Source organism: Pyrus communis, chromosome 14 (assembly GCF_963583255.1).
Source record: "Pyrus communis chromosome 14, drPyrComm1.1, whole genome shotgun sequence".
In the NCBI taxonomy this organism is placed as follows: Eukaryota; Viridiplantae; Streptophyta; class Magnoliopsida; order Rosales; family Rosaceae; genus Pyrus; species Pyrus communis.
The window spans coordinates 6214559-6227440 of NC_084816.1; the positions used below are offsets into that span (position 1 = coordinate 6214559).

A 12882-nucleotide genomic window follows, 5' to 3' on the forward strand; every position below is an offset into this window, starting at 1 on the left:
TCTCCTTTCCTACCTAGAAAGAACAAAAAATTCTAAATATTCTAAGATACATTGGTTTAGAAAAGAAGTATAAATTGAAAAGGTCAGGCAAGAATAAGGACTGATGAGAGAGAAGTGGAAATGTAGAAACCTGCAGAGAAGCAAGCTTTGATCTTTTGTGAGGAGCATCCGAGTATGAGTAAGAAAAGAAAGAAATCCACGGACACTTAGAAGAATGCCTCAACGTCTTTATGTGCTCAAGTGGTTTTGGAAGGTGCCCCCACATCTGTCTCCTTGCTATCTATGAAGCTAGAGACCTAGAAAAGAAAACGGCATACGATGGTAATGGTGAGAAAGATGCTCCCTTTCTACATTCCTTCAGTGGATTCAATACATTCAGACGGCTTTTCAACGGACACACGAACATTACATCTCTTTCAAAGGAAATTTGTCCAAAAATGTACTGCCTTGACCTCACTATTTTTCTTTTCATCTTTTATATTCAAGTGCATTAGTTGCATTTGACGCGTCCGATTGCTCTGATTACACAGGTGATCAAATTCTTACTACTTAAAACTACGAACAGCAAGAAACAGTACAATAAAAGAGAGACAAGAAATGAAAGACTATACAAAAATGCCTATAAATTATCAGTGTTGAATAAACAAAAAAAAATCACATATTAAAACCAAATAGACAAACAATCTGAATTCGAAAGCCGTTGAGGATTTACCACACAACTCTTAAACCCCACAAACACTAGGGGTTAAGGAACAGAGAAGGAAGTAGGATGGAGCTTGCAACTTTCGACTTGCGGGAGAGGTTCGAACTTTGAAATTGAAAGGAAGGCTGAGAGCCTGAGAGTGAAAGCTTATTGAGAGAGCTTGCAACGAGAGGAAGGGGGAGAGCAGAGAGCACAAAGAGTGGTTTCATCGATGGGCAGGAAATGATTGATGGGCGTGTTTCCGACCAAATTATTTCTGAGTAAACTATCAATTTTCCATTGAATTATCACCTAACTTTCAATGTACCCCATAAACTTTGAAATTGGAAAATCAACGACTTGAACTAATTTTTTGGCCGATGTCCCCCTACCGTTAGTTTTTCATAGATTACATTCAAATTAATGTTGACTCTTATCACGTGCATACCATGTGACCCTCCTTTGAGATCAAAAACATCATTTTGCTAGACCTTAAGACGCAAAATCTATAGAATCACACAAATTTGCACAGGTCAACAATTTAGAAATTTAGAGTTTTCAATTATTTTAAAGAATGAAATGACCGAATTGCCCTCACATGTTGTGCACATGTTTTCATTTAACAGAAATTTGGATGGAATGATTGAAAAACTAATAGAATGGAGAAATCGGCCAAAAAAATTACTTTAAGTCCTTTATTTTCCAATTTAAAAGTTTAGGGGGTAAATAGAAGGTTAGATGAAAGTTCGGGGGGAGAGATCATCAGTTTACTCATTATTTCTTCATAAATCATGGTGTTACTGTTCTTCGTTAAAAACTTACACAATGTTCCACATTAATATAAGACTAAATATATTTTACAGCATTTACGTTTGAGGTGATTTTCTAAATGGTCATGAGGTTCAAATTTTCTCATATTACGCCTTGAAATTTTGAAATTGCATCAATTTATACCTTTTGTATCTTTGGATATCTAATCCTCTATTAGATTGATGAGTTTTTTTTTTTTTTAATTTTTTTTTAATTTTTTTTGTCAATATCGTGCAAACTTGGCTTACAAATTAATCCATCTAAGGATCTTCCACTCACTAAGTTATCAATTTAGCGAAAGATCAAACAATTAAAACGACCAAAGACATAAATTGTTACAATTTTAATACTTTCATGACCAATTTTGAAAATTATCATAAACTTCAAGGCTGTGAAATGTAGTTTGCCCTAAAACCCCTAAAATGTATTTCAAGTTTTGACATGAATCGAGAATCATTTGGTGCAAGTATCGATCCAATTTTTTCCTATTTCAGTTATATTTTATGATGAAGGTAGGTCAACTCAGCTTTTGGTTTTAGTATGATATGCTAATTAGATATATGCGTTATGATTTAAATGAAATGAAAACACTACGTGATAGTTTTTGGTAAGCCGAAAAATTAAGAGATACATATTTGTTTCCAATAGCAAGACTTCAAACAAATACATAGACGGCTTGTAATACTTTTACCAATTCCGTTCATTTATTTTTATACAGTTCAATGATTAAACAACCTTAGTTTTAATTGATTTTTCGCAGAGAGAATCTTTGTAGGGTGATTTATAATATAAACGGTTTTGAATATAAACACGAAGTTCTATGCATTGACAACGAACAATTTTGAGTAGGAGTTCCTACTCATCATTTGAGTAGCCAAGTATCGATCTTATGAACATTACTTGACTATTGAAAGATTAGTAGGAACTCCTACTTAAAACTCTTAGTATTTGAATCACAGAGCTTTGTACTTATGATCAAAACCGTTCATACTATTAATCACACTACAAAAATTATCTCTACAAAAAATGAATTAAAACTAAGGTCGTTTAGTTAATCTATTCTAGCAAATACATAGACGGCTTGTAATGCTTTTACCAATTCCGTTCATTTGTTTTTATACAGTTCAATGACTAAACAATCTTAGTTTGAATTGATTTTTTGCAGAGAGGATCTTTATACACTACTAGAAAATATTATTTTACAGACAAATTCTAAGCCGACAAAGAAAATTTTATCGGCACAAAAGCTCTCTTCCGATGAATATTTTAATAGGAAAACTAATAAAAGAAACTTTAAGTTTTAACCAAATACCATATTATAACTTTATTTAATGGTTAGTACAAAGTCCAATACTAAATCAGTCCACTAAAATGGCCCAACCAAAATAATATCGTTACTTGTCAATTTTGCCCCTAACGTTTTAGGTTAAGTTAGTTTAGGCCATCTCCAACCGAAGGCTGGCCAGATGGCTCGTTTTAGCCCTATGACCCTCCAAGATATTAATATTTTAACGAATAGTACAGGGCCATTTTTGCCTCTATCTCCAACCGAGGGCCAAAGGGCCATAAGGCTCGTTTTAGCCCCATCACAATAAACCGTCTCCAATCGATGACCAAAGGGTCATAGGTCCAAATATAATTTATTATTTAAATTTAATGTTATTTAATGTTGTTTTATATTGTTTTATGTTGTTTCATGTTACTTAATTTAATTTAATGTTGTATAATGACTTAGGAAGTTATAGGAAAAAAATAGAATTAAAAAAAAAAAACAATTTTAAAAATTTTTGTAAATAAAATAAAGAAAATTAAAACAGCTAGCCATTGTATTTGAAATTTGGCTAGCATTCCTGTCGGATATAGCCGACAAGAATAATTAACAATTCTGTTGGTTATATCAGACAAGAATACTAAAAAATCTGGCCCAGCCCGGGGCTGGCTGGATTGGGTTAGCCGATTAGCCCTTTGGCCCTTTCAGATTCCATGGGACCCACGAGCCCTCTAGCTAGCCCTCGGTTAGAGACGATTTTCAAGCTATTTTCAGCCCTCTGGCCCACTGAACCTTTCGATTGGAGATGGACCTTAGTTTTATTTTGTCGGTTTAATTTTACCCCTGTCAGATAGCTGAAAAAGTCGAGGTCAATGGGGGTGTTGAATTTGAGTAGTCGGAGGGTGGTGCGTCATCACAGGAGAGGGTTTGTATTTCAATTTGGACGAAGCGAGGTTGATTCGGTATTAACTCCCTTATTTTTCAGAGTTTTTATTTCAATTTGGAGAGGGTTTGTATTTCAATTTGGATATCTATGGGGGTGCTATTTTCCTTTTCTTCTTTTATTTTTCAGAGTTTTTATTTGGATAGTTAACAGTGTTATATTGAATCAATTGAGGTTAAAAAAAAAATAGCGGTATTAACTCCCTCCTGTTTTCAAAATGAAAAAGATTTCGTGTTTATCTGTGAACTGAAAACCTTTTGGTTCATTGTTCTCTCTCTTCTCTCGCAAACACATCGTAATTAACAATCCCCTCTTCGTTCGCTCACACCCCAAATCGATTCAATTTTTGTTCTCTGCTCTTTGGTCGCTCACACTCCAAATCGATTCAATTATTGTTCTCTAGTTACTTGCTCTTCGGTCGCTCCACTCCAAATCGATTCAATTTTTGTTCTCTTAAGTTCCCAACCTAGACCTAATTCCTAACCCCCAAATCGATTCAGTCGTTCGCATTACGATTAGGTGTGACTCTTAATTTTGTGTTGGTGTTATTTTTTCTTATATTGAGTTTCTGGAGAAGCAATTTTCAGGTATGTTATTTTTCTCGAGAATTAGTGTCGGATGAGTTGAATTGGGTGATGCTTGGTTAACAAAAAAGAAGAAGAGACAGTGGCTTGCACTTGTTAGTTGAATGTTGGATATGGCCTATTTAACCCAATATTAATTGACATTTGGAACTAATTGAATATATCTGTGGAGTTTGTCATTTGGATCCATCTTACTGCGGTACTCTGACTTTAAATAAGATCATGTTCATTTGAATCTAATCAATTTTTACAAGAAATAATGTAAAATTTATAGGCCTTTCCATTTAACACTCAACATCCTAAGTAGTTTAACAGTTTTACGGCTTCATTTGAGCAGCAGCGGAAGTGTGTGTATTTTAACAATACATGCTTACAGATTGAGAACTTGGAATGTGATATCCATGAAAAGAGAAGGAAAATGAGGATTTTGGAACAGCGGATTAAAGAAAGTGGTGAGGCTTCATAAGTAGTTGTACAATTTTGTTTCACTATTTGCAAAAAGTAGCTGAAACTTTGTTTTATTTACATACTAGCAGATAGCACATATTTTGTGTGTGTGAATAATTTCTTTTAATAAATGCATATTTTTTTTAATATTACATAATTACTGTGTTTTGTTCTCCTTATATAAATATTGCCCTCCTCATGTCAACATTGTGTTTGGGGCAATGCTTTATATATCAGTTTTTTTTATCGACACAAAATGGGCAATGTTTCATTCCTAAACTTCTCCTATCACTTTAGCTGTCATCTGTTTTTGGGGCTATAACATTTGCTCAGTACATTCCAATTGTCGTGAAACTCATCCTTTAACTATACCCTTCATGTAGGTAAAATCAACAGACGATCGTATTCTCCAAGAGCAATTGCAAAATAGGGTTAGAATGCCTTCCTTAATTCCTTTCGAGCATTATAACTTTTTCTTCCATTCAACTGATTCATTTTAAGCTTTGTTATGTATCAGTGCAGCTTTTCATCCTTAAGTAAATTGCACAGATTTCTGTGTATTTGCAGGTGCAGATGTGGTGTGATGCTACATGGCAGTCAATTTTGAGGAATGACAGTCAATTTGGAGGAATGACGGATAATTTTATTGTGTGACAAATGCTTTTGTATAAGCACTCTAGATGTACATTTGAAATTTATCAATCAATAAAATATTATTTCTAACAATTTCATGTATTGTATTTTGATATGCATATGTAGTTTTTGAGTATTATAGCATTTTTTTTTTATATAAATTAAATTTTTCCCGACAAAGCCAATTTGTCAAGAGAGAAGATTGTGCCGAGGAAATATCCATGGTGACAGACACATTTTGTTGGCCGAAAAGTTTTGTTTGTCGGCTTAAAAGCATTGTACTAACAAAAGTATTTGTCAGCAAAGATGGAAATGCCGACAAAAAAGTTTTTGTCGAGAAAAGTTGAACTTAGCAGACAAAATACCACAAGTCGTTTGGAAAACTCTTAGGACACATGGTCGACAAATTTTTTCGTTGGGAAAGACTCTTTGCCAACAAATTTTGACTTTTGCCAACAAACTAATTTTGTCAGTAAAGTCGAAATATCTAGTAGTGATAGGATGAATTTATAATATGAACGGTTCTTATTATAAGTACGAAGTTCTATACATTGACAACGAACAATTTTGAGTAGGACTTCCTACTCATCCCTTAAGTAGCCAAGTATGGTTATGAACATTACTTGACTATTCAAAGATGAGTAGGAACTCCTACTCAAAATTCTTAGTATTTGAATCACAAAACTTTGTACTTATGATCAAAACCATTCATATTATTAATCACACTATAAAGATCATCTCTGCAAAAAAATGAATTAAAACTAAGGTCGTTTAGTCAATCTATTCTAGCAAATACATAGACGGTTTGTAATGTTTTTACCAATTCCATTCATTTGTTTTTATACAGTTCAATGACTAAATAATCTTAGTTTTAATTATTTTTTTGCAGAGAAGATCTTTATCAGGTGATTTATAATATGAACGATTCTGATTATAAACACGAAGTTTTATACATTGACAACAAACAATTTTGAGTAGGAGTACCTACATATCCTTTGAGTGGCCAAGTATTATTCTTACGAACATTACTTGACTATTCAAAGATGAATAGGAACTCCTACTCAAAACTCTTAGTATTTGAATCACAGAGCTTTTTACTTATGATAAAAACCATTCATATTATCAATGTTCTAAAATATGCTATAGGGCGGCAAGCTGGGGCCTAGTGTCTAAACGGCTAGGTGAGGCCTAGGCAAACTAGACGGATATAACTAAATCTATTATATTTCGTGTAAATAAGTGTCTGTTTATACTTAAAATATATATAATTTTACCATAAACTATAAAATAGAATGACATATATGTTATGAAGTATTGGAACATAATGAAAATATAGGGAACAAGCATATAAGGTGTGTTCATTTAAGTATTCAACAAGTCTCTTACAATTTATTGAAAAGAAAAAAAAAACAAAATGCAAAATGAAAGTTATCTATTTTCCATCTAAGTGATTTGTAACCTAGGTGGGCGCCTAGGCGGGTTCGGGCAGGCTAGGTAAGTGCCTAGGCGGTCTAGGCGGGCGCCTCGGTAGGTCTAGTCCCCCTTTTTTAATTTTCAAACGCCTAACATTAATCGGGGCAATGGTCAGTCGCCTAGCACCTAGGCAGGGCCTAGGCTATGCTAGGCGTGTGAAATCATGTTCCTGGATTTCACTGTTACAATATACATATTTGTATTATCGAGATTTTATATTATTTCAGGAAATTTTATTAAGTTATTTACATTTAGATTTTTAAATTTGACTAATTACGAAAAGTGAAGTTTGGAAATTAATTATTTAAATTCATAGACTGTTCAAGCTCATAATTTATCTTTTCGAATAGAGCTCGATTTCACGAATGCGTAGGCACAAACCATTCGTGAAACGGAGTTATAACGGAAGAGTTATTAACATTTAAGGTTAGGGACATTATTGTAATTTTGGCCCTCATCTAGAAGGCTCCAAATTGCTGGAGCAATTATCTGTGTGCCACGTGTGTTGCTGTGATTGGAGAAGGAAGAGAAAAGTGAGGGAAATGAAGGAAATGAGGGGAGAAACAGCTAAATCAAGAGAGGAGATGGGAGGGAAATGAGAGGGGGAGAGGGGTAGATAACCGGATTTCCCCCTCGACTCGTTTCTTTTTGGTGACCCGACCCGGCGGAAACAAGAGTTTCCAATGCTTTGTCGGGCCAAATTCCGGTGAATTATGTCGAGACAATACCTGAGAAATACCCCACAACCTTTGGTGTCGTAGGGAAGGGACTGGCCTTTCTAACGTATATTCAGTCGTATCGGCATGGCCCCACTGATTTGTTTTCAATCGGAGCATTAAGCAACGCAACCCGGTTCCACATCTCTGTATCGACTTAATCACTTAAAGAGTCTAGTCGGTGGAACTGGTGAACTCCGATGAAAGTAGTAGAAAAAAAGCAGCTTTCCCTGCAAAACTCTTCTCGGAGATTGCTTGACTACTAAACAATTGAGAAAATATCTTCCCAAATCTTCTTCTGAACTCTCTTTCTCTTTCCAAAAATGGAGGATCTGAGAAGGCAGTGGATTGTGAATCCACCACGCGCGGGTTCAATCCCCGTCGTTCGCCCATCAATAAATGGACCATTTGTTACGGAAAAACCTCTACCAATTCCACCAAAAAATTTAGGAAAATTAGCCTTGAATTTGGGAAAACCCGCACCGGTAGGTGTAAGGGTTATTTATCGTTGATCCCTCAATTCTGAAACAATTTCCTTCAATCACCACCACCTATAGCATCCTTTTAAGGCTTGGAACAAAGCCCAAACAACTATAGGGGCGGCGAAGCATCGGAGATGACGGATCGAAGCCACCCATTTCTAGGGTTCCAGCGGGTTCGAGGTAATTCCGAGCACTTTCCGGCCGAATTGGACTTCAACCCAGGTATGAAAGTTGTTCTTCTCATTGAGTTGTCCATGTCTATAAAATTTGGTAATTTTTAGAGTTAGTCAAAAAATTGGGTTTCCATTCATCGGAAACCGCCACCAGCAATGGCACGTGGCCAGTGGGCCGCCGATGCTATTTTACACTAAATTGGTATCCTAATCTTTGAATTGATATTTGTATGACGTGTTTGATTGTTTGAACTTAGTTTCATTACAATACATCACTTGATCATTTTATGAATCAATGTTAGATCGTCACCAAACTCTAATGCATTATAAAACATAATATTTGAGGATATTAGAAACTGACGAATCAGAAATCCGAAGTACGGATCTTCCTGAATTGGATTTCTAAATTTGTAAAATAAATTGTTGACCGCAACCTAATCTTAGTAATTAGCGGAGGTCCGACCGTCGGATCACGATGAGATTTTAGTATGTTGTTCTATGAGCATAATATGGACCTTAGGAAGTTACAGATCAGAAATCCGTTGTGTGGATCTTCCGGATTGAATAGCTAGGGTTGTGGACCCCACCGTTGATGGAGAGTTAACTTTTGATCAACATGTCTCGATTCCTTTAAAATACTAAAATTAGTATTACTAGAGAATCAGTGAGGCTTTGTGGGCGTACCTCGGTGAGGGACTCTAATATATGAGATATTGATATAGTTATTATACTGGTTTCGTATTTACTATCCCTTGTGGATATCACCTAACCTTATAAATGTGATTTCTAATGAAATGTGATTTTATGTGTGTGTGTGTGTGTGTGTGTGTGTGTTTAGCCACTGACCTATGTTTATTAAACATGATTTGACTTGTGTACTGATGATGATATTTGTGAAATGTGATTTAATACTTGTTGAATTGTTTGATGAAATGTGATTTGACGTGCATATTTGAAATGTGATTTGATTTGCATGATTGGTATGATGTGATGAAATGTGAGGGCTAGTAGTGGACCATTAACCCATTGCCATGGGGTTTGTTGCTTCGGAGCTTGTTTCATAAACCATTTCATTGTTTCTTTTCTCACTTCTTTAACTTGTTCTAAACTTAGTACTTGTGCTTTGTTTCATTTCGTTGAGCCTTTGTAAATTGACCATTTGATTCATGTTTTGTTTCGTTGAGCCGTTGTTATGTCCTTGGCCCTCCGCTCGATTCCGTTGAGTGATCTGGAACTGGGTTTCCGCTGGGGTTTCGTTGAGTGGTTTGATTCCCTGCTCCATCTGGATTCCGTTGAGTGGTCCGGAATACCTCATGATCCGCGATTCCGTTGAGTGGTCCGAAATCGTATCCAGCTTAGGTTTCATTGAGTGGTTCGATATGCTTTGTACTCTGCGATTCCGTTAAACAATTCAAAATCGTATCCCCTTGGATTCCGTTTAGAGGTCTGGAATCCCTTTTACTCAGCGATTCTGTTGAGTGGTCCGAAATCGTATCTTGGTTTAGATTTCATTGAGTGGTCCGGAATCCCCTTTGGTGTCTTAGTTTCATTGAGTGGTCCAGAACCCGATGTTAATGGATTTCATTGAGTGGTCCGAAATCGCATCATTTGACTTGTTGCTTCCTTAGATTTGATTTCAGCTTTAGAGATGTAGGCTTCAACCAAACTGTGTCGCTCTATCCCTGCATTTCAGTGTATTGTATGTGTTATTGATTGGTGTGATTATTGGATGGTGTTGGAATGCATATGTGTGGGTGAATGGCAAGATGACTAGAGAATAATATTATGCTTCATTGAATGTTCCTTGAGGTGCTACATGCTTGAATTGTGGTATTATGTTGAGATGTAGTGAGATATGCGATAAATGTTCGAGTGTAGTGAATGGTGAACTACGAATCGCTTGATCCCTTAAGGATACGTAGGCAATCTAACGAGGAGGTTAGATGCAACCATAAAGTATACAAAAATAACTTCGTGATCTGAAGCTTGTGCAGTGCTTTATCCGTATCCCAGAGGCGGGATATGTTATATATGCGGATACTTGGTGCCGTTACGTGTCGATCCTAGACGTATGATGGGATCGGGGCGTGACAAGGTGGGGATTTTTAGAACATTGCATATTATTAATCACACTGTAAATATCATCTCTGCCAAAAACAGAATTAAAACTAAGATCGTTTAGTCAATCTATTCTAGTAAATACGTAGACGGCTTGTAATGTTTTTACCAATTCTGGTTCCCTTAGAAAAAGTAAGAAGATAGGAACAAGACCATTACTACTGCCCTAATAGTTAGTGGCTTGTTACTTGTAAAATAATGGAGCAAAGGCAACTCAAAGGAGCTCTCAATTGTTCATGTCCACTACAATTTTATCTTTCATTTCCAAATCCAAACACACATCAAAGTAAAAAGCTGAACGAACACATAAATTAAGCAAGATGTAACATAAAAATAATTAACGTTACCACAAGACACAAAGCAAATCCCAAAACCCTAGCTCGCTAGCAAGCTAGGAGATTCATGGATTTGCAAATCCCATGGCTAATCTTATTTTACAGTAAGTTCTAAAACCAAGCTTTTACAGTCTTCTTCTTATTTATAGAGACCATCACAGCTTTCTTCTTTGAGTCTGGATCTTGGCTTGCTTCGATCATTTATGGCAGCCACATGAGTTGCAGCTGCAGCTTGAGCCACACTTGCAGTCATTCTCTGCTCCATAGCTCATCTCAGACCCCTCAGAGAACCTGCAATAATAATAGTAATAATAATAATATGGTCAATTTTGTTTCTTAATTAGAGAGAGATTATTAGCACTCCTGAAAAGTCATTATGCAATCTTTGGAGAGTATTTTTACCTTATATTTAATTAACCAAGGTTAAGACATCAGTTTCCTTATACAAACTTACATTTTCACAGGTGCAACTCCAGCAATGATAGTTTCAGTGGAAGTGGTCTCTGAGTAGCTCAAGTCAGGGTACATGCCACACCTACACGTATATACATATATAAAGAGAACATTATTATCAGGAAAAATAACTAAGCAAAGTAATCAGTTCATAGTTAAGAATATAATTAGGAATTATGGAGAATGATTATATATATATATATATATATATATATATATATATATATATATATATACTGGTTAGGGGAATAGAAGATTTACTTGCAGCCACTGCCGCACTTGCAGTCACTGCCACAGCTACAATTGCAAGACATTTTCTTTAAAAGTTGGTATAAGGATAAGGAGAAGATTGTTGTAGTGCTGGGAATTGAATTCACTCGAAGCCTGGGATGAGTTTCTTGTGAGGGTCTCAACTGCTATTTATAGTGCAAGTGAAGGCTGAAGCAGTTGAAATCCACAGTACACGTGGATCAATCCTGGATATCTATGCGAAATTATTAAAGTTTATAGAGATCACTTGCCCTCACCAACAATCCACAATGCGTTAAGTTTTTCTTAAATGCCGAGATTTTATGTTACTAATATTTAAATGGTAACATGTTTATACTTTAGAGCAATTTAATTGATTATCAAACACTATCTAAACTTAAACTTTTGGTAAATGATTATTTGTTTTAGTGGCACTCGATTTCTATATTATATTTAAAGATGGAATTAAGTTCAAATTTGATAGATAATAGTTGTTGAATCAAACAAGCAAAGCTTAAAAGTTGATGTTCAAAACAAAAGTACAGTATCAATCTTTAAAATAGAAAGTTAAGGATCTTATTTCTTATCATTCATGTGCACCACTCAAATTCAATTCCATCAACTTATTTTTTTTGGGAGGAATTCTTTCATTTTATTGATAGTATATAGTCCGGTCGTTCAATCAAAAAGTTTCTTTGCAGAAAAGGCAATGGGCATCCACCAAGTTGTTTCCTTATAAAAGTGTGTAGGTAAAAACCTTTTGTTATGAACTAGATGCATGGATTTTAATTTGGAAAAACTTTATTAAGTTAGGCTAAGAGTCCCTTTGAAGTTTCAATTACCAATTTGATTTTTAGTTTTTATATTTTGTGCTTGAAATATAGGAAACGTTGGGGAGGAAGGGGCAAATGGAGATGAGTGGTGTGGCAGAAGATAGGAAATTAAAGAACAATCAATGAAATAAAATCCTGAAAGTGAAAACAACTTAAAGTCAATTTTAGTTTTCATTTTTATATTTCTTTTCTTGAATTCTTATATATTTCTTGAGCGGTATCTTCCTTCCTCCACTTTTCTATGTCCCTCCCTTCTTCTATGCATTCCCCCTCCATCACTAACAAAAAAGAAAAACTAAAGTAAACGACTAAATAATTATCAAGACAACCCTAAGTTGTTTGATTATGAATATGCATAACTAATTCCTTTTGCTAGGGTGAAGCCTTAAGCCTTAGCATGAATATGTGATTTTTATTTAATTGCTTACGATTGATTGCATACATACTTTGAATTATTGATCACCGTGATTAAAACTATCTAATTATCTTAATGCCTGATCACCATTAGGATCTTTAGTTTGATGCAGTTTTGGTCGGAAGGTTCCCTGAAATTGACGCTGGCTTCTTGTGATTAATAATTGTAATTTCACTTAAGATAAACACCACGTCTTAAGGGTTGCATGGTTGTCCAAAGGGTTTTCATAAAGCATAATGAGTCTTTCATGTTCAGATTTGATCCGA

The 12882-nt window shown here is 35.3% G+C and overlaps 1 protein-coding gene across 1 annotated transcript; it reads right to left on the bottom strand.

Annotated features, from left to right (window-relative positions):
- Positions 1-10638: 10638 nt before the first annotated feature.
- Positions 10639-11513, bottom strand: LOC137716107 (metallothionein-like protein type 2). The gene is made up of 3 exons (XM_068455502.1): positions 11381-11513; positions 11121-11201; positions 10639-10957 (listed from the first exon to the last, which is right to left on the bottom strand). Exons 1-3 carry the CDS (start codon positions 11431-11433, stop codon positions 10864-10866), a joined length of 228 nt encoding a protein of 75 aa, XP_068311603.1. The 5' UTR covers positions 11434-11513; the 3' UTR covers positions 10639-10863.
- Positions 11514-12882: the final 1369 nt, after the last annotated feature.